The sequence below is a fragment of the Oncorhynchus tshawytscha genome, linkage group LG31 (assembly GCF_018296145.1).
Source record: "Oncorhynchus tshawytscha isolate Ot180627B linkage group LG31, Otsh_v2.0, whole genome shotgun sequence".
NCBI lineage: Eukaryota > Metazoa > Chordata > Actinopteri > Salmoniformes > Salmonidae > Oncorhynchus > Oncorhynchus tshawytscha.
In genome coordinates, this window is record NC_056459.1 from 6,058,656 (window position 1) to 6,083,376 (window position 24,721).

The window sequence follows — 24,721 nt, forward strand, 5'->3', positions numbered from 1 at the left end:
AATTACAGGCTCAGAGCTGACGAGCCGGAGTGTGGGGTGGCCGCCGGACATTTGTCGGTAATTAGATAATTAATCTGAATGCAAATGATGAGCCCTAACGAAGCAGTCAAGCTGAACCAGCGACAACTGCCGAGAGTGAAATAGGAGAGGAGAGAGAGAAATATGAAAATGAGTATAAAGTATCCAGCTTCCAAAGTCAGCCTGCCAAAACACATCAGAATTGTAAATCAATAACTCTAGCACCCAGTTTGAGTGTAGCTTGTGCACAAAAAAACTCCTCACATCTCTACATCTATAACTCTCACTCATTGTGACAAGTAGATATGAATAACTTGTTAAAAATACACAAGCCTACAAAGGGTGCCTGACAGTCGGAGCTCGAGCAACTGCATAGCAATTTCTAATGTTACAAAAGGTGCATTTCAGAGAGCTCAAACTGGAGGTTGACAGAGCCCAGAGAGACAGAAAACTAATGATGAGTAATGCTGAGATTTCTGCACACAGTTTAAATCCATTTGCAAATTGTGTGTTTATGGCTTTCTAACCTGACTGTTGATAATTTTCGAACCTGCCTTCAACAAGCTACAGAGTTGGGAGGTTTGGAGGGTTGGAAAGAACAAACTGAAAGAGCAATCAACAGAGAACAGAAAAACAGAGCAAACTGATTTCAAACTCAATAAAAAGATAAAGCATGTGATAAAAAAAGATGAGTTGCATTATCCAAAAATGCTTTTAGTGTGTGTGTGTGTGTGTGTGTGTGTGTGTGTGTGTGTGTGTGTGTGTGTGTGTGTGTGTGTGTGTGTGTGTGTGTGTGTGTGTGTGTGTGTGTGTGTGTGTGTGTGTGTGTGTGTGTGTTAAGCCTAGCAGCATCCTACAGGTTAAGAGCGTTGGGCCAGTAATCGAAAGGTCTCTGGTTCAAATCCCTGGCTGACTAGGTGGAACATTTGTCGGTGTGCCCTTGAGTAAAGGCACTTAACCATAAAGGCTCCTGTAAATCACTCTGGATAAAAGCCTCTAATAAATGACTAAAATGTGTTCAATTTTTTTTTTATATGTCTTTGTTTTTTTTATGTTGCTTTAGGCTATTAAACACCCCACTTCAATTAACATAAAGGAGTCTGTATATTCCAGAGATAGACCGTGGTACATTAATAATTTTCAGCAGAGGGCTCTGATTTGCAGTTGGCTTTCAGTGGCACCAGACCTGGGTCACATGAGAAGGGGAAAAGCTTCATATATCATGACGTCAACATCTTGCGCCAATTATTACAGTTTTGCTGCGTAATCTGAGTGTACGAACGAGTTTGAGTTGTTGCTCAGGCCAAACTTCTTTAAAATTGTTACCCATAAATTACAGTATGGAATATTTGATCGGGATTCAGGGACAAGACTTTGTCCTGGTTGCTGCTGATAATATTGCCGCCAACAGCATCATTCAGATGAAACAGGGTAACGTTATGACTATGACATCGCTCGTTTGCAGTTAGCCAACTAGCTATTTAACCGGCTTTTGTTGGCCATGAGCTAATTCATAAAATGTTTAAAGTTAGTAAAAGGTCCAACATATTTGTCTCATACATTTCCGTTTTGAGTCATATGTTAACTTACTATTTAGAATGGTTGTGTTAATTAAGCATTCTAGCCTAACTAGCTAACATCTGCTGTTTGAGCGAAATAGTTAGTTAGCTAACTAGCGAGCTTCCTTTCTCATTGGCTAATGAGTCGAGATCGGAAAAGTACACGCTCTTAGCTAACTGATGTGGCTTCCAGCATAAATGTTAGAACAGTATCTCTGCTTTCAGTTCTCACCTAACGCTAGCTATCTGTCTATCTTGCACGATTTTAACTGTTCACGCGACTAAATGTGTTGGGAACAATCGCGTTGGACTGTACCTAGCTTGTTAACTTGCATGTTCACAAACTCAAAACGGTGGGTTACAGACTTGTTAGATAGGTAAAAAGGCTAGCTAGTGTGTTAGCCAGCCAACTAGGTAGTTTGATTATTCGAATTGTGAAAGTGGAATTCGGCAAGGAGTGCACACACAAGTAGGCCCAGATTACTATCAAAATGACTTGCAATATTTTCCTCTGTCAAAAAATCTGAAAGCTATTTGTAATCAAACACATTTTTAGGGAAATTGTGTATTATTTTTCTTTAGTATTTCCATGCATCATGTTGAACATATCACTGGTGTGTGTGATTTGAATAACTAACACCTTGTCTATGCCCTCAGACCAAGACAAGATGTTCAAGCTGAGTGACAAGATTCTATTGCTTTGTGTGGGAGAGGCAGGTGACACAGTGCAGTTTGCAGAGTACATCCAGAAGAATATTCAGCTCTACAAAATGAGAAACGGTAAGTTCTTTTGTGTTTCTCTGGTGTCAAATTAAAGATGACCTAGTAGCCCTATTATTCATGGCACCTCTACGCTTCTAATCTTGATTTAAAATATAGATGTTAGATTTGAATTACGGTGTTTCCATGGTTACGTGTGACTTGTAATGGACATTCCTTTCTTTTGACTCTCTTGTCTTTCAGGTTATGAACTCAGTCCAAAAGCGGCAGCCAACTTCACACGCAAGAACCTTGCAGACTACCTTCGAAGCAGGGTAATTATTTGCCTAACAAATCAGACACTAGCGAAGATTCCATCCAATTGGCAACAGGTTTCTATGCAAATATTCTAAAGTCTGCATAAATCGATATGCACGTTTTCCCACCAGAGATGTTTCCATAAAACAGACTTGTTGTGGATAACAGGCTGTGCGTGATGACTTGGTGCACAAAAAAAATACTTTTGGGATTTACTTTCCAACTTTTTAAATGTGTTGCCATCGCATTTTCAATTCTTCCGATGGTTTTGTCACAAACTGTTGTGCTATATAGCAAATGTGCCCACTCTGGTTTTGACATGTGTGCTGTAGTCAACAGCTCGCAGATACAGTGCGTGTAGGATAGCCTACATAAGGTTATTTAAGATAAAAGCAAGATTATTTTAATTTGTCAAACAGCCAAGCATTGATCATCATGTCACCAGAATAAGACCCTTGATATTTATTAGTAAGGAGCATCAAGCTCATTATCATGCACTTTCACCACGCTGTGAATTTCACCCTAATAGACTGCATGCTATCCCGAGTCAAAGTGGGAGGTCCACACAACAAACAGTTGAAGTTAGAAGTTTACATACACTTAGGTTGGAGTCATTAAAACTTGCTTTTCAACCACTCCACAAATGTCTTTGTTAACCAACAAAGTCTGTTAGGACATCTACTTTGCATGACACAAGTAATTTTCCCAACAATTATTTGCAGACAGATTATTTCACTTATAATTCACTATCACAATTCCAGTGGGTCAGAAGTTTACATACACTAAGTTGACTGTGCCTTTAAACAGCTTGGAAAAGTCCAGAAAATGGTGTCCTGGCTTTAGAAGCTTCTGATAGGCTAATTGACATCATTTGAGTCCATTAGAGGTGTACCTGTGGATGTATTTCAAGGCGTACCTTCAAACTCAGGTGTCATCTAAAATAACCCTGATTTATAAGACAGTTCTTATTTGATTAATGGTGGTCGGACCCATCTATGTGAAGCTAGTCACAGTAAGGATTAACCACAACAGTGGACTTTGCGGTTAGCCTTCAAAATAACAGTATGGTTCAATTCTACTACTTGTATTCCTTTGCATAATTGTCAATGACATACTTTTATTCTGAAGGAAAACCGCAAATTCCACTATTGTGCCTAATCCTTAGTGTGGCAAGCTTCACAACACATACCCCCGTCAGGTCGCGCTTCACTAGCCAAATGAAGCTTGCTGGTTGCTTATAACGGTAGCTTTGGGCAACAGTGTTAAGTAGCTGGCTAGCTATTTATTTTCTTGAAATATGAAGTTCAATTTCAATAGGCGAACAACAAGTGGCAACCTAGCTAATACTTATTCACAAGGATTCCTAAATCATTGCTAAGACTAATGAAAATGACTGCAGGTTCTACTGGTCATTGTTTTCAGGCTGGTTGTATTGGTGCTAGCTAAGTACCAAGCTAAAGCTAGCTGCCCCAGAAGTTGCGGTCGAACAAATGATGATTTATTACCAACGCGGTATTGTTAACACTTCGTTCGTGGCCAGTGTTTGCTTGTTTGCTGACTTTTTTTGTACAGCTTTGACAGTGTTACTGTATCTTTTTTTGACATGCAAAGACCCAAACGGCTTTCCATAATATGTATGTATGTCGTGAAGCTAATAGCAGTGACGCTATTTCTGTGTAACCCCAGTAGGGCTACATCTGAAAAATAGCACACTTGGAAGTGTGTACTGGTGCTCGACCAGTCAGCGAAAGCCAACATCACCGACGACAGAGAACGGTTGACTGTCAAGGGATTTCCCCTTTGAGTTGTCTCTCTGAAATTGTTTTAATCTTTCAAATGACTGCTCAACTTGTTGACTGCTTGATCCACACAGCAGACATCGTGGGCTAGGTTAGGAATGCTATGTTGCACCTGTAGCGCAAAATTTGACGTGGCGTCATTACGTACATTATATAGATATGCACGGTAGTTTTGACATCGGTTTTTAACATCGCCGTTAAACTAGACATCGGGCCGATACCGACGTTTGCATTTTTAGCTAATATCGTCCGATTCCGATATGTTCACCGATATATCGTGCATCCCTAGTTTGCACCATTGGTGTTCTTAGAGGAGTATCTACACAATTAACATATTATTTCCCCATTGATCAAAATATGCCTTTTTGATTAGACACCCTACAATATTTCTTTATTTCCATTATAGAGGGAATGCATTTTATGTCCTTTACTCTTTAAGTCCAGCTAAGATCAATCTCAAATTTACAAAAATGGCATCTGGGAATAACAATGCAAGGTTCGTTTAACAGACACATAAGACAATGCATTTTAATAATGTACGCTGAAATGTTTCATTTTTTAGCTCAAGTTATGTTGCTACTGTGACACACAGTCACGACTGCTAGCATGAAAAACCCATGTTTTAAATTGGCAAGAAATGTATTAATGCCCATGAAATAGGCTACCATGTGCATCATCTGCATATGAATTGTCCATAAAGTATGATCACTTATCTGAGAAAGTACAAAAAAATATCTGAAGATGTTATCTGAGGGTCCCCTCAACACCAAAGTTTGCTTTGGAGCTTTGAAATCGGGAACTTGCACAACTGTCAATAACTTAATAATAAAACCTCTGATTGGTTTAGAGCAAAAAGTGTTATGGATATAACCAGATGAACTGGTTGAAGCATTAAATGTGAGAGAAAAAATGTTTAAAAAAAAAAAAATAAGTCCAAAGATGGGAGCGGGTTTAATAAGTACTCTTACCCTATTTCCCCCTATGTAATTGTGCATGGCTGTAAAGCTACAGCAGGGACACCGTGGGACAATGTCATTATTTAATGTGGACCCATGCTTGTATTTTCTCCAGTGTAGCCTACTATGTTACCACTAAGTTGCTCTGTGCTTTTGCCGCTTAGCCTTTGTCACACATTCAGGTGGGAATTCTGTCTGAGCCTCCTACACTGGACACTTAACCTTTGCAGAGCATGAGTCATTCCCATTGTTTTTAGATGAACATTGGGCACAGGCATGTCGGCCCGCTTCCAGTGTAGCAACTTTAAAAATAAAAAAAACTACTGCTTTCGTGACGTGCTAGTGTAGCACACATGTTCCACCTGTTTTGTCTCTGTGTTCCTCTACTATTTCAGTTTGAGATGTGGGCAGCGAGTCTATTTTGACTGATCCAGAGACATTTGTCAATATGTTGTGAATTGGCATAAGTGTCGCTCTTGTCTCAACGGTACGCAACACCTGCGGCAGAAACGTAATGCAACCCACTGGGTCCCTGTCCTACCACTCCTTGGAGTGAAGTGTGTGTGTGTGTGGAACACAGGAGTCAAGTCTCCTCGTATCCGTCCCTCTAAATCTCATCTGGTTGTGACGAGGTTAATATGTTAAGAAGAGTGCAGCCGCTGCCTGTCACAATAGCAGAAGGATGAAAATAATTACAAAAAACAATTAGTGAGGCTGAGAAGGGAATGTGGGACACAAGGAGGTGGGTGCCGAGGGAGTGGGATATGGAGGGGGGAGAGGGGGCCAGTCCCGAGGGCTTTGAGCTAGACCCAGAAGTCAGCACGGCACAGAAGAGAGTGCGAGCGTCTGTGTTAGTTAGGCTGCTGCTGGTTCAATATGTGCTTTAGATATTGGATAACATTACAAAATATTCAGAAATACATGCTTGCCCAAAGGCAGTAATACTATATATATATATTTTTATCCTGTGGTGAAAATATCCTTGTTTATGTATATTATATTTTCGTACGCAGTTCTCGCAGGGTTCCCAAAAGTATTGAGATTTTATTTTGGTTAAAGCAATTTCTCGTCGACATCCCACACCTTCCTTTAGCTATGCTCCCCAATTCACACCCACCCCAGAATATATGGACATGCAAATATGTTACATAAACATGTTTTCCACTCCTTCCTGAGCATTTCATGTTTTTTCTCTCTTGTCTACCTGAATTGAGGTGAGCTACACTGTTAAACGAAGAGGATGTCTCTTGTGGTTCGAAACCTCGGGGGATAAGTGGTAGCGTTGGAGCTTGGGGTGGGGGGTGATCTTGCACTGGGTACCTACCAGGGATCCAGAACAACAACTGGGCCTCTTGATAACCCCAGGAGTAAGCGCCAAGCTTCAGAGAGATGGTGTGAGAGAAGGGAAGATGGAGAACACTGGCAAGCAACTGTGAAGAAACCTGAAATCAACTAGCTGCATTATGTATTTCAAAACTGTATTTGTAAAAATGGACTGCAAATTTCAGTGGCAGTGGTCTTTTACAGGGTTTGTAAGTCATTACCTCAGTCAGATGTGGCCTCTTGGGTTGTATCCAAAAGATCAAGTAAGTTTTCTTGCTTATTTAAAGATTTAGCAAGAAGTCCACAGCAACAGTTTGTGGTGCTAGCGTCACATATGGGGTTTTCTTTTTTTTAGTACAGCACGGGCACAAATAATTACTAGTGCCATATTGCACACGACTCCCCTGTTCCAGCACAGATGAACAATTAATACAGCACATTGAGGAGAAATGCCAATAAAGAGAACATGTCCTGGAGCACGGGGAGGAAGAGAGGGGGGAGGGAGGGCACGGTGCACAGAGAGGGGGGGGGGGGGAGGGAGGGCACGGTGCACAGAGAGGGGGAGGGAGGGGGAGGGAGGGCACGGTGCACAGAGATGGAGGGAGGTGCGGGGAGAGTGGTGGGCGCGGAGAGTGGTGGGCACGGAGAGGGGTGGGCGTAGTGCGGGGAGAGGGGTGGGCGCGGAGAGGGGTGGGCGCGGAGAGCACGGAGAGGGGTGGGCATGGTGCGTGGAGAGGGGTGGGCACGGAGAGGGAGGGAGCAGTGCGCGGAGACGGAGGGCACGGAGGGCGCGGTGCACGGAGAGGGGGAGAGGCGCGGTGCACGGAGAGGGGTGGGCGCGGTGCACGGAGAGGCACGGGAGCGGGTGGGCGCGGTGCACGGGAGGGGGGGCGCGGTGCACGGAGGGGAGCGGAGGGTGGGCGCGGTGCACGGAGAGGGGTGGGCGCGGTGCACGGAGAGGCACAGGGGGGGAGAGGGGGGGGCGCGAGTGCACGGAGAGTGGGTGGGCGCGGTGCACGGAGAGGCACGGGAGGAGGGGGGGTGGGCGCGGTGCACGGAGAGGGAGGGCGCGGTGCACGGAGAGGGAGGGGGCGCGGTGCACGGAGAGGGAGGGCGCGGTGCACAGGGACGGAGGGGCGCGTTGCACAGGGGAGAGAGAGGGAGGGAGGGCGTGGTGCACAGGGAGGGAGGGGAGGGAGGGAGGGAGGGGGGGGTGGTGCACGGAGAGGGAGGGCGGGCAGAGAGGGGGGGGTGGTGCACGGAGGAGGGAGGGAGGGAGGGAGGGGGCGGAGGGGGGTGGTGCACGGAGAGGGCACAGGGAGGGAGGGCACGGAGAGGGAGGGAGGGAGGTGGGGAGGGGGGTGGTGCACGGAGAGGGAGGGAGGGGCAGGGGGGGGTGGTGCACGGAGAGGGAGGGAGGGCACGGAGAGGGAGGGAGGGAGGGCACGGAGGAGAGGGAGGGAGGGCACGGAGAGGGAGGGAGGGAGGGCAAGGTGCACAGGGAGGGAGGGCAGGCAAGGTGCACGGAGAGGCAGGGAGGGCGCAGTGCACAGGGACGGAGGGCGCGTTGCACAGAGAGGAGGGGGGTGGGGAGGGCGTGGTGCACGGAGAGGGAGGGAGGGAGGGGGGGGTGGTGCACGGAGAGGGAGGGCACGGAGAGGGAGGGAGGGGCACAGGGAGGGAGGGAGGGCAAGGTGCACGGAGAGGGAGGGAGGGCAGGCAAGGTGCACGGAGAGGGAGGGCAGGCAAGGTGCACGGAGAGGGAGGGAGTGCACAGGGAGGGAGGGGGCGCGTTGCACGGAGAGGAGGGGGGAGCACAGGGAGGGGGTGCACAGGGAGGGAGGGCGTGGTGCACAGAGAGGGAGTGCACAGGGAGGGCAAAATGCGGTGCGGTGCACGGAGAGGGGGAGGGCTGGCACGTGGAAGAGGAGAGGGAGAGTGAGAGTGAGCGGGGTTGGGTTGATTTACTACGGTTCACTTCTTTCATCACCAGAACTAACCGTACATCCTTTTAGTTGAATGAATATTAGACAGACCATCTCTCTGTGTGTTTTATGAGGTTCTTTTGAACATGTATGTGTGTGTTTGTGACTTGGCGTGAGGTCTGGTGCAGGATTTAAGGAGCCTGCTGCCTGGTTGTTGGTGCCCTCTGAGGTGACACGGGGAGGAAGGGTTATTTTGATGCCATCTCCTGCGCTGTATTGTTACATTGTAACCTGTGAGACCGGTGTCGCTCGGGTGGGTGGGGGTGATGCCACTGGGGTGTTCCGTGGTACACCAATGGGTTCAGGCATGGCCTGGCGAGACACACACACACACACAACCCCTCTCCACAGGGAGCATGGCAAGTCGGCCTTTCTTTCCCCTGGTAGAAGTGTCTAACACACATTGATACTTGGGGCAGGTGTTCAGATTACAGCAGGTTACTGCAGCTCAGGAGATGTCACATTAGACATCCACTGTCTCTCTCTCTATTCTAGGACTGGGTTCATGTGCAACGCTTAGCTGCTGATTTTTAGCATTCACTTCATAGCATCGGTAGGTTTGACTCCTTTTAAACGGAAACTCTACAATTGTCGAATGACTAGTTTCACACCATGACTGGTTTCTGAAACTTCAATTTGTCCTGATTTAGAGGGATTATAGCAAGGAGGGAGGATGGCGAAAGAGGAGTATCGCGAGCGTGTAAAAGAGCTCATTGAAACAGAGTGGCTAGAAGGATAAAATAAGTAATTTAAGGGAGAGGGAAGGAGAGAGAGACTACAGAAGTTTTTAATGAGCCTTGGCGTTACTCCAGGGTGAAGGCGGGAGTGGAGGGGGGGGGGGTGTGTGTGGGGGGGGGGTGATGGAGGGAGCAGCGGGGGTGCCACCTCCCAGCAGATGTCATACTGCTGGTGACACCATGACCCCCCCGTCCTCTCCAACACCCAAACCACCTAACCCCCCTCCATGTCACGGCAGTTTCACACCCCTCCCCACACTTTTGCGCCGCTGTTGTTGTTTAATCTCCTATTTTGTTAACTTGGGAGCGGCGACGTTTGAGCGAGCTGAAAAGAAACTACATTTTATTTGCCTTCTGTTGCGGTCTTAATCATAAGCTGCCGCTTCAGTGTCTTTCACCCAGCTTATTGCAATGATAGTTTAATGTGCTGACCATAGAGAGAAATCGTTGGCGTGCGATATTAAATCGATTAGTCTCTATGGTACTGACTATTGGTCGCTGTCGGAGCATCAGCCTTGGACGGTCATAACGAAGGAATGGAAAACTGGACCTTGTTGTTCGGATGTGGGCGAAGAGCTGTATCGTGTGTGATCATTTAGTTCATCGTCCTTCCTTACATCTCCATCATGAGAACATTGTCATCACACAATAATGTCTTCATATCGCGATAATACCATAATGTCGCGATAATAATCACAATTGCTTTCCACACCTTCGCTGACCAATGCCTCTCTCGCCAGACTCCGTACCATGTGAACCTATTGCTGGCTGGGTTTGATGAGACGGACGGCCCAGGGCTCTACTACATGGATCACCTGTCTGCTCTGGCCAAGGCCCCCTTCGCTGCCCACGGCTACGGAGCCTACCTCACCCTGTCTATCCTCGACCGCTACTACAGACCAGGTGGGATCCCTCGTTCTCCATCCCGTCTTTTTACTATTCCTCTATTTTATTGCCCTCCATCTCCTCTTTCTGCCTCCTCCTGTTCTTAACCTGTTGTCTGTTTCCCCTGTTCCTTTGGCTGTGTTCTTCTCACTCTCTCAACACTTAACAGAATTGAAATAGCAAATGATTGAAGAGTTCTTGTATTGAAGTTAAACTTGATCGGGATGTGCAGTGAGTCATATTGCTCTCTTTTTTATTCCTGTCTCCCGCTCTCGAATCTCTCTCGTGCTTCAGATCTGACTCGCGATGAAGCCGTGGACCTACTGAAGAAGTGCGTTGAGGAGGTGAGTTCTTTTAGAGCGAACTGAATGACACGCGGTGTGCTTCATCACCACCTCATTAGTTGGTTTAAAGTTCATCACGTTTGGAGATATTGTTGTGATGCACTTTGTAGTTGAATCATTTCCCACACAGCAGTTGGGTGCAAGTTACTTGAATTGATCAAATTGAGACGTCTCTAATTTAGGAAAACTACATTTAGCGAGAACTGTTCAATGAACTGATATCACCTATAACAGGAACATAGCTTTGTTTTCTCCTATATTCTAGTGCTGCTCTGTGCATTGGCATGAAAAGACTCGTGATCTAACTCTCCTCTCTCTGTCTCCTCCAGCTGAACAAGCGCTTCATCCTCAACCTGCCCTCCTTCACCGTCCGTTTGATTGACACGGAAGGCATCCATGACTTGGAGAAGCTTATGCCCGTGGGCGCCAAGCTCCTTGCTCCGGCGCCAAGTTCCTGAGCTCACTTGCTTACCCCTAATGCCCACATATTTTTCCTTCTGTACCCTAGACCTTTGCTCTTTTTGTTCCAATAAAACGTGACACACCGTTGAGATATCTTTGTCCTCGTGGTGCGTTCCTCTGTGTCCCCTATAAAGAGAACAGCCTTCTGGCTGTGTACTCTGCAGTCTGTCTTGTCTTCTGTGTGCCTCTGTGTGTGTTGTGTACCTGCATATAGTCAACCATGAGTGAAAGTGAAAAGCCATATAATATGGGTTTTTGTTTATTACTATTTTAAGTGTTGTACCTCAGTAGCATGTGGGTCATTTCAAAAGACTTGGAACACCAGTTAAGTACCAAATATTATGCTTGTATTGCGCGCACAGTATATTTAAGCGTTGTGTTAAATACATAGCATATAAACTCATTTACCTGGCTGTCACAACACTTACAATCCTAATTTACCTCTACATTCAGGAAAAATGTAACCTCTCTACAGCTGGAATAGTGAATACCAAGCCAGTGTGTCTCCAACTCCTCTCTCTTCCTATACCGCAGACAGGTGATTAATAAACATTAAACAATCCCTCTCCCAAACACACCGGAATCTGATGGGAAGAGCAGCATATGTTTGCCTGGAGGCACAGAGAGATGGAGAACAACCCTGCTGAGTGTCAGATATAGGAAAGGAGGGGGAGGGGTAGGTCACAGGGAGATAGGATGGGGGAATTGATACTTGGGGTAATGTGGAGGGAGGGGGCAGGTAAGGAGGTGTAGAGAACAAGCAGATAAGAGGTAGTTTAACAGATGGGGGAGAGGGACGGAAGCTGAGGTGCGGTGTTGTGCACTGGTGTCGCGGTGGTCTCCCAGGTAACGGTGGGGCTGGCGACTGCCTGGCACGGTGACAGTTACCGCTGTGATGGTGAGGGATCGTTTTCACTTCATCGCTCTGCCGTAAATGGGCTCTCTGAATTTTTTGTGGCCCCTGGGGTGCACGTTCGCATCAGTAATTATTAATTTGTGTATGTGAGAAAGGGAGGTGGGTAGTGTGTCTATGGTTAATCATAAGTGGTGAATTGCTTATTTTTTTAAAATTAGCAACATATTTTCTCTATCAAAAACGTTTTAGTAAATATTTTTAATTGTACATCTTAAGAAATTATTTTTGAGATAAAAACATTTTAAAAATTCACCTGAAATTGTACTTAAACCATTCATATTTTGAAGGATCTAATTCATGGCCAGTGGTTTGTAGGTATTACAATTAACCTTGAAAAGCATCCTTCCACCATTATCGACAGTGAATGATAAAACATGATACCCAGACAGTCCGCATCAGTTATTCTTTAATAATATATTACATTTATGCCGTAATACAATAATAACAGTAATAACATTAATATTAAACATACACAGTAAGTACAAAATGATGTGTTTTTTTTCTTAATTTACCCACACCTACCCTCCCTTTCACCCAAAAAAAATCCCATAGCTGCCTGTGACACCATGCCCCCACCCCCAAAGAACTCAATTACCCAGCAGCACCCACATAGAATCGTAGTACACAAACTGCCCATCCTATGGGGTGGAGTTGGACGGTATCCAATGTCCAGATGAGGAATGAGCAAAACTAAGAAAGTTGGCTGTCCTGGATATGGCTCATCTCTTGTGACGAGATGTTTTCAAAGTGGGTCCAAGTCCAGAGAGTCAAACAGACTTTGAAGGGAAGTAAGCATAGAGATAAATAGTCGTATCTCTACGGGAAGTAGAGGGCATTCCAATGAATGCCGGTTGGGGTATCATCTTGACAGTCAGACAGACATACAGGGACATGAAGTCAGAACTCATTCAGAAAATGTCATTGGCAGTTAGGAATGGACACTGCCTAGAAAACCAGCAGCCCAGAAGAAGTCCATGCGTCTTTGAGTGAAGTGGCCGACACATATACAGCACAAACATCACCATGCCCTTCCCTGTGAGGGATTGGGCCGCAGTAAGAATTTGGGGAAGAAATATGTCTTTGTCCTCTTAAAGGAGGCTAAGAAAGGATGGAATATGGAAATCAGTCAGTCCGTCAAATCTCCGATCTCGTCAGAAGGCGTCCCACCTATTTGCGGTGCTTCATCTCCTTCTCGTGGTGCCCCTTGCCACCCCCCTGGTCCTTGTCCAGCATTTTGATGGCCTCCACCAGGTAGCTCTGGAAGGCGGAGAGGGCGGCGCAGATAGCAGGGGTGCCGAAGCCGTGGGTGAGTAGGCTGAAGTGGGTGAGGTTGCTCTGGACCCCGTGCTCCAGACAGGGGTTGGGACGGCTCGCCCCCAGAGGAGAGCGGTCCTGGGACATCAGGTCCACAAACTCCTTGCAGATCTCCCTGAGGAGAAAAAGTTAGAGAAGGGTTAGAATTTTTCAATGCCAACGTCAACATTTTCAGGTCAACGTTTAACAATGTAATGGGACGATCATCACACTCATTAAAACTATACACATATTTCCGAAATAGCTTCGTCTGCTTCACTTAAGCCAAAAATATTTTTTAGTTGGCGTCTGCCCTTCACGCACACTATGTACAGTGGGGCAAAAAAGTATTTAGTCAGCCACCAATTGTGCAAGTTCTCCCACTTAAAAAGATGAGAGGCCTGTACTTTTCATCATAGGTACACTTCAACTATGACAGACAAAATGAGAAAAAAAATCCAGAAAATCACATTGTAGGATTTTTTATTAATTAATTTACAAATTATGGTGGAAAATAAGTATTTGGTCAATAACAAAAGTTTATCTCAATACTTTGTTATATACCCTTTGTTGCCAATGACAGAGGTCAAATGTTTTCTGTAAGTCTTCACAAGTTTTCATACAATGTTGCTGGTATTTTGGCCCATTCCTCCATGCAGATCTCCTCTAGAGCAGTGATGTTTTGGGGCTGTTGCTGGGCAACACGGACTTTCAACTCCCTCCAAAGATTTTCTATGGGGTTGAGATCTGGAGACTGGCTAGGCCACTCCAGGACCTTGAAATGCTTCTTACGAAGCCACTCCTTCGTTGCCCGGGCAGTGTGTTAGGGATCATTGTCATGCTGAAAGACCCAGCCACGTTTCATCTTCAATGCCCTTGCTGATGGAAGGAGGTTTTCACTCAAAATCTCACGATACATGGCCCCATTCATTCTTTCCTTTACACGGATCAGTCGTCCTGGTCCCTTTGCAGAAAAACAGCCCCAAAGCATGATGTTTCCATCCCCATGCTTCACAGTAGGTATGGTGTTCTTTGGAAGCAACTCAGCATTCTTTGTCCTCCAAACAAGACGAGTTGAGTTTTTACCAAAACGTTCTATTTTGGTTTCATCTGACATTCTCCCAATCTTCTTCTGGATCATCCAAATGCTCTCTAGCAAACTTCAGACGGGCCTGGACATGTACTGGCTTAAGCAGGGGGACACGTCTGGCACTGCAGGATTTGAGTCCCTGGCGGCGTAGTATGTTACTGATGGTAGGCTTTGTTACTTTGGTCCCAGCTCTCTGCAGGTCATTCACTAGGTCCCCCCGTGTGGTTGTGATGTCTTGTGATCATTTTGACCCCACGGGGTGAGATCTTGTGTGGAGCCCCAGATCGAGGGAGATTATCAGTGGTCTTGTATGTCTTCCATTTCCTAATAATTGCTCCCACAGTTGATTTCTTCAAACCAAGCTGTTTGCCTATTGCAGATTCAGTCTTCCCAGCCTGGTGCAGGTCTACAATTTTGTTTCTGGTGTCCTTTGACAGCTCTTTGGTCTTGGCCATAGTGGAGTTTGGAGTGTGACTGTTTGAGGTTGTGGACAGGTGTCTTTTATACTGATAACAAGTTCAAGCAGGTGCCATTAATACAGGTAATGAGTGGAGGACAGAGGAGCCTCTTAAAGAATAAGTTACAGGTCTGTGAGAGCCAGAAATCTTGCTTGGTTGTAGGTGACCAAATACTTATTTTCCACCATAGTTTGCAAATAAATTCATTAAAAATCCTACAATGTGATTTTCTGGATATTTTTTCTCTCATTTTGTCTGTCATAGTTGAAGTGTACCTATGATGAAAATTACAGGCCTCTCTCATCTTTTTAAGTGGGAGAACTTGCACAATTGGTGGCTGACTAAATACTTTTTTGCCCCACTGTATATCTGTATGTATATGCAACACTTGAGATGGTTCAGTATTAGTGAGACTGTATCTACTGTAAGATTGTATTAGGCCCAGACATGGATCACGAGACACTCACTTGGTGGCCAGCAGCATACTGCGTCGTGTGGGAAGCTGCTCGGGGTCACTCTGCCGACACAGATACTCTGCTGTCGCTCTGGCAGGGAACTCCGTCTCGCACACATACCCAAAGTCACGGGCCAGGTGGACTGCCTCACCTGGAAGAGATAGAGAAGACTAGTGAATGGCCGGATGTCAATGTGGAGGTTCGGCAGGAAATAAGGCAAAGCTCTGTTTTTTTACGTGGTGCTCTTGTTTGGATTTACCGTTGGTTTATGGTACTGCATGGTCTTTTATGTTATTATTTATTACCAATTTTCATTCAATTGAATTGTGCAAGTACATTTTGGTTGAACAGTTAATTACAGTGGCAGTAGATTTGAATCGAGATTTGACTAAGCGATAACTGGGGAATATGCCCTCTACCTAGAGAGTTGTGTTCACCCAGGAGTGTCTGTCAGTATGTGTACAAGTTACTGTGGACCTCTTACCCTCCACTAGAGCCGTCAGGAGGGTGACGTTGGCTGCCTTGCGCCGCCCAGCGGGGAGATTGAGCCCAATCTTCTCCAGACGCTCTCTCAGACAGCGCCCACCATTCTTTGACTTTGCCCTGAGGGAGGAGAGAGGAGCCAGAGAGACCAGCTTAAGACCTGTCTGTGTGGCCACGTAACAAACTGCTGAGCCTTGTCCTTGGCTGTGGCTGCCCACTCCTAGGTCTGTTTGTCTGTCTGGGCTGCTTTCACACAGAACTCCCCATGGCCATAGTCTAGTACTGCTGCCACTTGATGGTTTCATTTGGTCCTTTGCTTTTGCGTTCCATTTTTTGTTAGATATGGGTGCCAAAGCACTTCATAGAAGGACAATGATTTGAAATATGCACTATTGTAATCTAATGTATGAACACTGAGCAGGAAATGTGGTTCATTGCATATTTTTTGGGGAGGAATTGAAAATGTCTTAAAATATATGCATTATTACATTCTCTGTGGAGGAGCGGAACATTTGCCACTGGATACATTAAGCAATCAAGGGGTGACAAATATTGTGTTCTATTGTCCAGAATACATGAATACAGCTGTTGTTCAGAATTGTCTTATTTGATTTACAATCATGTGTGAAGCCTTGAAGCCGTGTCTCTCTCCACTGTTTCTCTCTCCCCACCCCTTACTCCAAACTCCGACCCTCTCACCTGCGCAGGACTCCGCCCAACAGGGAAGCGTTGAGGCACTCGGGCGGGGCCAGCCGTCGCTGCACCTCCCCCACGGTGACCTTGTACTTGGAGGTGGAGCTGAGGAGGGAGAGGCGGCCGGGGACGGAGCAGAACACCTCCCCCGGGTTGGACACGGAACCCATCCCTAGACCATCCTTACTGAGGTGGAGAGCCGACAGGGACGAGCCGTTCAGCTTGGAGGGGATGGGAACTGTGGAGAGAGAGAGAGAGGAGCGAGAGGGAGACAGAGAGAGAGAGAGAGAGAGAGAGAGAGGAGCGAAAGAGAGACAGAGAGAGAGAAGCGAGAGAGATACAGAGAGAGAGAGAGAGAAAGTGTGTAAAGGTGAGAGAGAGGGTGGAAAAGAGGGTGGGGTGGCAAGATAGGAAGAGAGATGATAGAGAAAGATGGGTATTGAGGAAGGGAGAAAAAGAGTTTAGGTGAATAAAAATCATATTTCCACAATCCTTTCTAATATACAAGTAATGTAACTAACGTGTTTATTACATGGATAATACATCCAGTGGCACGTTTTCCCATGTGTTGCCAGCTCTAATTCTGGCACCACTATTGCTGTTGTTGTTTTGGTCACAGCAGGTGGGTTCCCTGTTTCTTTAAGTAACACATCTCATTTAGATCTTATTCACGCCTCACTACTTTCACAGTCACTTTTCTCTGACTGCTAAGCTTAAAGACCTTCATTCTCAAGTATTGAATGTTGCTAGAATTTAAGTTGCCTCTTTGCAGGTTTAAAAACTGGGAGTAACTGGGGACAAAGCAGTACTACCATATGAATACCGATCATAGAATTGTGGCTGAGAACGCATTTGAACCGTTAAAATCTAGGCATCGTGGTAATATTTGCAGTTACTTGAGAGGATTATTCAGAAAAATTATTACAATTTAAACGGCCATTCAGTTCCTAATAATGATTTATCTCGACGTAAAAAAATAAATAAAGTTACATCATCTTTTAAACCGTTAATTTGTTTTCTTGAAATTAGCTGATGTAGCCCACTAATCACACGTCTTTTCATGCCAGGACTGTGGGCTGGGATCTAAAGAGTGTGTGGCTCCTATAGGCTGAACTGAGAGGATTGAATTAACCCTTTCCCTAGGTGAGCGTGTGTGTGTGTGTTATTATGTATGAGTGTGCATTACTGTGTGTCTATGGTATCTTAGTATCCTCTCCTGCCCCCGTGTGTGTGTGTGTGTGTGTGTGTGTGTGTTTCTGCATCTCTTCCCCCCTTATCCCTTTGGCTCAGTGCATCCTCCCAGTGACTAGCTATACTGTTGCGGAGTTATCTCTGTGCCTACTGTCAGCTGTGCTAGAGCTGCCGCTGTGATGTTTTCTCTCCACTCTCTCTCCGTGGGCGGCGTGCGTCTCTTTGCGACGCCCCACTGTGCGGCACAGATTCCCGGACAGAAGGGAGCTCTCTCTATCCCCCATTCAGAGCCAGCCAGGCCCGGCCGCGGAGCAGTGTAGAGGTCTTTAAGGTCTCTGTGTGTGTGTGTGTCTCTCTCTGTGTTCTGTTTCGCTCGCTCTCTCAGATCCGCTTATTCATGTAGGCTTTGAGTTTGTTCTATGCTCTTAAATCCGTGGCCATGAGTACGCACTGTAATTGATACACTCTCAACCTTGGCAAATCACTGGAATGATAGTCATTCCTCTTGAAAATGAGTGTTGTTTGCAAAATGTTAAGCATCGCTCATGCATAGATGTCATGTCTCCGGTGTAGTCACTAAAGCGGATTTGGAATTTAAGTATTTCAAGCTGTTTGGAATTCAACTTGAATTGGTTAATCGTGCCCCTGTGTCTTGTGAAAAATCCTAGTTCTTACTATTGGTAATATTAGAGTGATCACACGGCAGAACTCCTCTTTTATCACTTCTTTCCCCTCCCTTTTCCTTGCCCCACTTCTCTTCTCTCCTCCTTGCTCTAATCCCCCTCTCTCTCTCTCCCTCTTCCTCTCATATGACCATGAACAGTTCATTAAGAATGACTGCCTTTAGGGTGAAGTCTGCAGCCGAGTATTAGAGAACTTTTTGACTTCAAATGAAATAGCAAAACAGAATTATTTATAGTGTGTGTGTGTGTGTGTGTGTGTGTGTGTGTGTGTGTGTGTGTGTGTGTGTGTGTGTGTGTGTGTGTGTGTGTGTGTGTGTGTGTGTGTGTGTGTGTGTATATGCTGGAGGGGTGGTTGGTGTTTATAGGGAAGGGTGCGCACACACAGAGCTCTGCCTCCCTTACCTTTCTTAATGACGGAGTGGTCCAGGATGCCCAAGGCTGATCCCTCCTCCATTCCCTGTGTTGGGTAGATACAGTGGCCAGTCAGGATCATTTATTCACTACCCCCACCAGCCAATTCAAAACCAGTCTGGGCCAAGTGCAATCTATAATTTAGCTCTTGTCACAGTGTAAGAAAATTATAACAGTTGATTGGCAGATTTGCTAGAGTATTGTGGTTTGTTAGGGCATCCGTGTTGGAAACTAGACTCAGAAGAGGGCCGAGAAGCCGGGGTTAATTCTATGTTGAGGTGGTTATTGTGGGGCCCTTATCATAATGCAGTGTATGAGACTTAGCAGACGCTTTTATTCAAGGCCAAGTTAATACACTTACAGTGTCTGTGATCTCTATGAACGGGGTGGAAGAAAAAGCAGTAAACAGAATTCACTATTTCTTGAAATTGGCTGTGCAAATACACAATGTTGTGTGGTCAGAGAACAAAGAAGAAGACAAAAGTTGGCCCTGCTTAACATGGTCTTCACTCTATGAAAACCTAGACAAAGAACTGACATTTTGTGTTTTGTGAGTTGAGAGCGGGCTATTGGCATGATCATCACTTTGTCAATTCCATGTCTCTTTTACACATTTTATGTTGTGTGTATTTTTTTTTTACATTAAATGTTGCAAATAAAAAACTATAGCCTAAGTAGGGTATGTTTTTCACTTAAATGACAAAAGGGGCTAATCGATTAGCCTTCATGAGATGAACCCTGCGACCGCACTCCTTTTCCGATGTGAATTCATGGACGTCGGACATTTTCAAAAATGTAATCATTGTGCCCAATTTTCAAGTTACTAAATCTTCATGTAATTATCTATCTTAAGCCTACATATTTTCATATGGATGGATCAGGCCTACTTGTCTTTTCAGCAAATACACTTTATTGAAACATTTTTTTTGGGGGGTAATCATTGAACTGCAAAAATAAAGTGACCAATTTAATTCGCTATAACAAATTCAACAAACATTTCAACATTTTAAACGTTGAAGTGTTTGCCATTTGTGGGGTATTTCTATGTTAATCTACATGCGTCAATGAGGAGTGTTAGAAAAAACATCTGCAGAGAGAGATGCTCTTCGTCTCGGATTTATATGGGGCTCAAACTTGCGAATTTAATCCATTAATCAAATAGAAGGTTCCGTCAAGAGAGAGCGTTTAACACAAACATGCTCTGGATGACTCCATGCCTTCCGCTTGAGTAAGTGTTTCTTTGTATTAATGACCACGGGAATCAAATTGGTTGCGCCGAATTGTGTCAGAGATGCAGGATGCTTTGAACAAATGCGTCTGAATCTGCACCTGCTTGTGTGTGGTTGACTACTCAATAAATCCATAGCAACGTTTAAACTATTCTTCTTGCTAAAATTGCATGCATACCATACTATGTTCAACACTTCTCCCCATGACTTCAATGGATACCGGCTAAAGGCACCAACGAAATGTTGACTTGCTTCGTGTGTTAGAGGATAGCCTATAGGCCTAATAAGTCAGGCTTGAATTTAGACACACAAAGAACAACAAAACTATTCAGGAAGGAAATAATTACAACTTATAATATTTCATATTATTATGTACATTTTTCAGGAGATTTAGCATCAATTTTGTTAATTTTCCCGCTGCAATTAATACATTGTCAATGTCATTGAAATCAGAAACAAATTCGTTATATATGAGGTAATAGTATAAATGTGCCTATTAATTTATTGATATCGTACTATTTTGTTGATATTTCCAATATCCATGTCTATTTCAATTTACCTGAAAGAAATTGATTTTCCAAATAATCTATTTAAGAACTGCGTCCACAAAATAGGCTAATATAGTTAAACATATCACTAAAATATTTTCAAGGTCTAAGAATGTAAATGATAGTTGCTTTCAGATATATTTGTTTGATCTCTGCCCGCTATATTTAACATAACAACACTTTGGGGATTAGGTTGAACTAATATAATTTTTAAGCTAACGAGACAAGCGAGCCTCTGCAATTAGTGGACCAATTCCATTTAACATGATTAGGCCTACATGTATCCATCAACGCAATCATCACCACTTAGACAAGTCTCTAGCCTATTTACACTGCCACGGGGAAAAAGATGCCATTGGTCTCTAAATAATGTGTTTAAACTGTGCGTATACACTCACAATAAGATCAGGGCGAAGAGCAAGTTCATTTCATTTGACAGGTGGCCACTTCGAGACAAGTATTAGTGTAACAGTTGGTAAATATGCAATTTTTCACCAAATCTTATATGAACTGCATTTACAATTAGGTATTTTTCGAAGGTGGAGGAGCTTTTGGGAGAAAAAAGCGAGTGTGCAAAATACGCATCAAAAGAAGACTGTCACAGTAACAAAAGAAAAGAGAATCCTTGCCATACACACAATTATTCACTAGTTCTTATAGATTCTTCCACAAAATAAATTGTAAACTAATGCAGCAATATCTACATAATGGGTGCATGGGTTAGGCTATGCGCTGGAAGGTGACTTTTACGCACGACCAATATAGTGTTTGTGAACGGGAGAAGGAATAATAAAAAGGTCCACGCACAAATAAACCCACCTGCATGTCCTCCAGTCCGTGATGTCCAATATGCATTCCAAGAGGCCCGTCCCCTAGCGCTGCGGCACCCTCCCCAAGTCCGTGGAGAAGCCGGGGTACACCGGGGTACTCCCGACGGTGGTCGAGGCTTAAAGCCCGGTGTGACTGTGACAATAGCCCCCCCTCGTCCGCTCGCGACCTCTGCGAGTGCCATGCCGCTTGCTGATGCTGATGGATGGAGTTGATGGAGGTGTAGGGGTCCGATAAGTGAGAGTATGCAGAGTCCTGGCTCTGTGAGTATGAGAGCGAAGACTGTGGGTATGGAGGGGGGAAGTACGGAGGTTGGAAGTCAGAGGCCGGTGTGTGGCAGAGCGGTGGAGCCGAGGAGTAAGCTGCCTGGTTCAGCGAGGAGAGTTGGGACAGTCGCCCGCTGGGCGAGGAACCGGTCAGTCCGTCCGCGCGGTCCTGTGCATTAAATACAAAAAAAGTAACTTAGGCTTCTAAATCAAACTATTTTTTGATTACATGCAAATGCATCGATTTACTGCACCAAATGTCAGACCTATAATTAAATGTATTTTTTTTATTCAAATAATCTTTGCAAAACTATAAATAGTAGCCTAAGCGTTATCATAAGCACATTACAATTCGTTATTGATTGTGATTAACTGAACTGCAATGAAATTGAAATCATACAAATACAATTATTTTAAATCAGTTCGATAGAGCATATAGATCTGTACAAAACTTAGTCTGTCTTGACCAAACAAATAAAATACAAATGTAGCTTAAAATTCAACTATTTAATTATAAAATGTCAAAATAACTCAAGGTGTTTGATTTGCATGCCACACAGGCAGCAGGTGCCTCTGGCATCGCTGCATGACAGTGTCAAAGGTCATGGCCACTGAGAACCCCAACAGAACAAAGGACAGGTATCTAATGCGCAATAGCATCATGTTGCCCCAGGAAATACAATACTCAATATTATAAAATATGTGAACACATTTATGACTACAGGAACTTATAAAATATTGCAAATATGTTCAAGTTAAAGGTAAAGCAATATAGTCTAAACATAACTTTAGCCATTTTGTCTGAATTAATTTGGGAGTCATCATGTAATATTGTAATAACATACTATCATCAATGCAATCATTTTACAATATTCTCCAACTGTCCTGTAGTCTTCACATATGCGTGCACTTCCTGGTTAAAATCGATTTTTCTAAAGCTGGGTCCCTCCGATCGATTTTGTTTTGTTGGAACAATGTCCATTATTAGAAACTAACAATGGGGGATTTAAAAGCAAATTAAAAAGTTCATTTAAAATATGTACAAAATAATACATGCCAACATAAAACCAATAACCACTAGACTAATATATAGGTTACCATCTGAATATGTATGCCTTATACATGTCACACCCCTTTAGTAGTTTCAATTTTCACTATGCTCACCACAGCAACACGCAATGGTACTTTTACAAAAGTATTACTACCATCTCAAAGTGCCATTCTGGTTTTACTCGGCTCTCTTTAAATTCATATTTCGACGGACACTTTGATGCGGTCCGACATTCCGCATACAGCCGATCTATCCGGACAGCTGGCAATGACAAAAGCTGCGCCGCTAGTGCGAAGTTAACGTCACATATCTGTGCCCACTCGAGTCAAGACAAAGTTGTAGAAATGGAAAATGACAAGACCATATCGGACCTAATCTGGTCTGCAGACTAGCGCGTAGTATTGAATTTACAAGGACTCACCATAGCCGAATATGTGTGGACTAGCATCTCTTCTGGTTACCCAAATTCACGGTCTAGGATATGGATGTCTTGTCCGTGTCACCAAATAGTTAGAATCCAAGATACTTTCATGTGTCAACAAGATCCATACAGGAAATAGCTAAAGCTTTTCTTCTTCTTGCTTTTAGAAATGACTCAATCCTCAACCACGTGCTGTTACGGATGCTTCTGTCAGAAAGTGTCCTAAATTTTCTCCATGCATGCGCTACTTATAGGTTTTCCGAACGCGCTCCACAGAAGAGGGGAGGGGTGGGGGTGGGGGTTGGGGGTCCAGTTTTCTTAAAGAGATATTCATTCAGACAATCATACATTTCCCCACATGTATGTTTGATCATTTTCCTACCTTTACTTTCTTTTTAGATTCGAAGTTATTAAACTAACCAGACATCCCATATTATTTGCCTCCTGTTTTAAACGCCAAATGAGAGGTCTCGTCCCCAGACAAGTCAAAATGATTTTGGCACAGAGTATGCATCAAATATCAAATTAGTCTATATGAATCAATATCCAGCCTTCTGTTTAAACTTCCGCGTAATCAAAGCATTACGCACGCTATCCACCTCGCTCAACTTTGTGAGATACAGATAACTCAAAACAACTTTTAAAGTGTTTTTGAAATATATTTACGTAATTTTGAATAATTTGATTGTGCTCACCATGACAATGAGTGAATGTTATCTACACCATTTCATTCACCCAAATTGGAAAACTGTTAACATTTGCAATATCGATCCGTAAAACCATTATAACCGTCAAACAAGTTCTGTCACTAGTTCTTGCCACTTTACAAAAACGATTTAAAAATATATATATATTCATTGTAAGCTCTATCTAGCCCGATCAGTAATAGCATGAGAGAAAACAGTTTTCAAAATTCATTAGCCATTTTATAAACTTTTATCAATTCAAGCATAGCCTAATTATTTGTTACCTGACAGTAGGGCTCAGTCTTCGTTCGAGATTTCCAAAGCATGATGACCTTGCTGTAAAGGGTGTCCGGGTTGCAGAGATTGGAGTTACGTTTGGACCGGGGGTTATAGCGGGCAACAGGAGGATGGATAAAGACGAGCTGAAGGTAGACTGATGAGTGAGTTAGTTGGAGTAGCGACGCAGGAGTTTTGTATGAGTCACACAGAGACATGGACGGAAGTTTGAGGAGGGGTGTGAGGGCGGGAGGTGAGCGGAATCAAGAGGGCTGCTAAATAAGGGCAAAAAGAGGGTTAGAGTTTTATGCCAAAAGGAAACATTTGAATAGATAACACAATCCCGTTTATTAAATCGAATGCGTTAAGTTGGACTGTAATGTGCAATTATATTATTACGCATGACCAAGACATTTTAAGCAAACTGTATAGACTAGATTTTTATCAATTACAGGCAAATAATTATATTTAAGCGTTTCCATAGATATATCATTTTAAACGGAATTATAACCGTACACCATACTTCAGGCTACTGGTGTCTCTACTTGCTACTGTATCATTTGAAAACTATGTCCAGACTTGAGACCCTGCAGGTTTTATCAAAAATGTATCGGAAAATTAACATCGTCAATTAACATCGTCACTCTCTTTTTGTAAG

General features: G+C 44.1%; 2 protein-coding genes across 5 annotated transcripts; one reads left to right on the top strand and one right to left on the bottom strand.

Annotated features, from left to right (window-relative positions):
- Positions 1 to 1,253: 1,253 nt before the first annotated feature.
- On the top strand, positions 1,254 to 11,176 carry LOC112229913 (proteasome subunit beta type-2). Its single transcript, XM_024396050.2, has 6 exons — positions 1,254 to 1,449; positions 2,235 to 2,357; positions 2,541 to 2,611; positions 10,135 to 10,297; positions 10,574 to 10,623; positions 10,953 to 11,176. The coding sequence occupies exons 1-6, from the start codon at positions 1,359 to 1,361 to the stop codon at positions 11,079 to 11,081; spliced, it is 627 nt and encodes a 208-aa protein (XP_024251818.1). The 5' UTR covers positions 1,254 to 1,358; the 3' UTR covers positions 11,082 to 11,176.
- Positions 11,177 to 12,396: 1,220 nt separating this feature from the next.
- Positions 12,397 to 24,298, bottom strand: LOC112229911 (transcription factor AP-2-epsilon). 4 transcript variants are annotated; one of them, XM_042310537.1, is made up of 7 exons: positions 24,072 to 24,298; positions 21,355 to 21,798; positions 18,750 to 18,804; positions 16,480 to 16,711; positions 15,782 to 15,900; positions 15,310 to 15,448; positions 12,397 to 13,430 (listed from the first exon to the last, which is right to left on the bottom strand). In XM_042310537.1, exons 1-7 carry the CDS (start codon positions 24,279 to 24,281, stop codon positions 13,169 to 13,171), a joined length of 1,461 nt encoding a protein of 486 aa, XP_042166471.1. In that variant the 5' UTR covers positions 24,282 to 24,298; the 3' UTR covers positions 12,397 to 13,168. The 4 variants fall into 4 exon arrangements, with proteins under 4 accessions (XP_042166471.1, XP_042166470.1, XP_042166473.1 ...); XM_042310536.1 differs by having other exon boundaries at positions 21,343 to 21,798; XM_042310539.1 differs by lacking the exon at positions 24,072 to 24,298 and adding an exon at positions 23,102 to 23,328.
- Positions 24,299 to 24,721: the final 423 nt, after the last annotated feature.

Excerpts from the sequence above, each read along its gene's own strand:
- LOC112229911 (XM_042310536.1), bottom strand. The coding sequence starts at position 24,281 with ATGTCTCTGTGTGACTCATACAAAACTCCTGCGTCGCTACTCCAACTA. Across the intron at positions 21,799-24,071 it reads AGACTGAGCCCTACTGTCAG|GACCGCGCGGACGGACTGAC; the intron begins GTAACAAATAAT and ends TTTAATGCACAG. Across the intron at positions 15,901-16,479 it reads TTGGGCGGAGTCCTGCGCAG|GGCAAAGTCAAAGAATGGTG; the intron begins GTGAGAGGGTCG and ends CTCCTCCCTCAG.
- LOC112229913 (XM_024396050.2), top strand. The coding sequence starts at position 1,359 with ATGGAATATTTGATCGGGATTCAGGGACAAGACTTTGTCCTGGTTGCT. Across the intron at positions 2,612-10,134 it reads CAGACTACCTTCGAAGCAGG|ACTCCGTACCATGTGAACCT; the intron begins GTAATTATTTGC and ends CTCTCTCGCCAG. Across the intron at positions 10,624-10,952 it reads TGAAGAAGTGCGTTGAGGAG|CTGAACAAGCGCTTCATCCT; the intron begins GTGAGTTCTTTT and ends TGTCTCCTCCAG.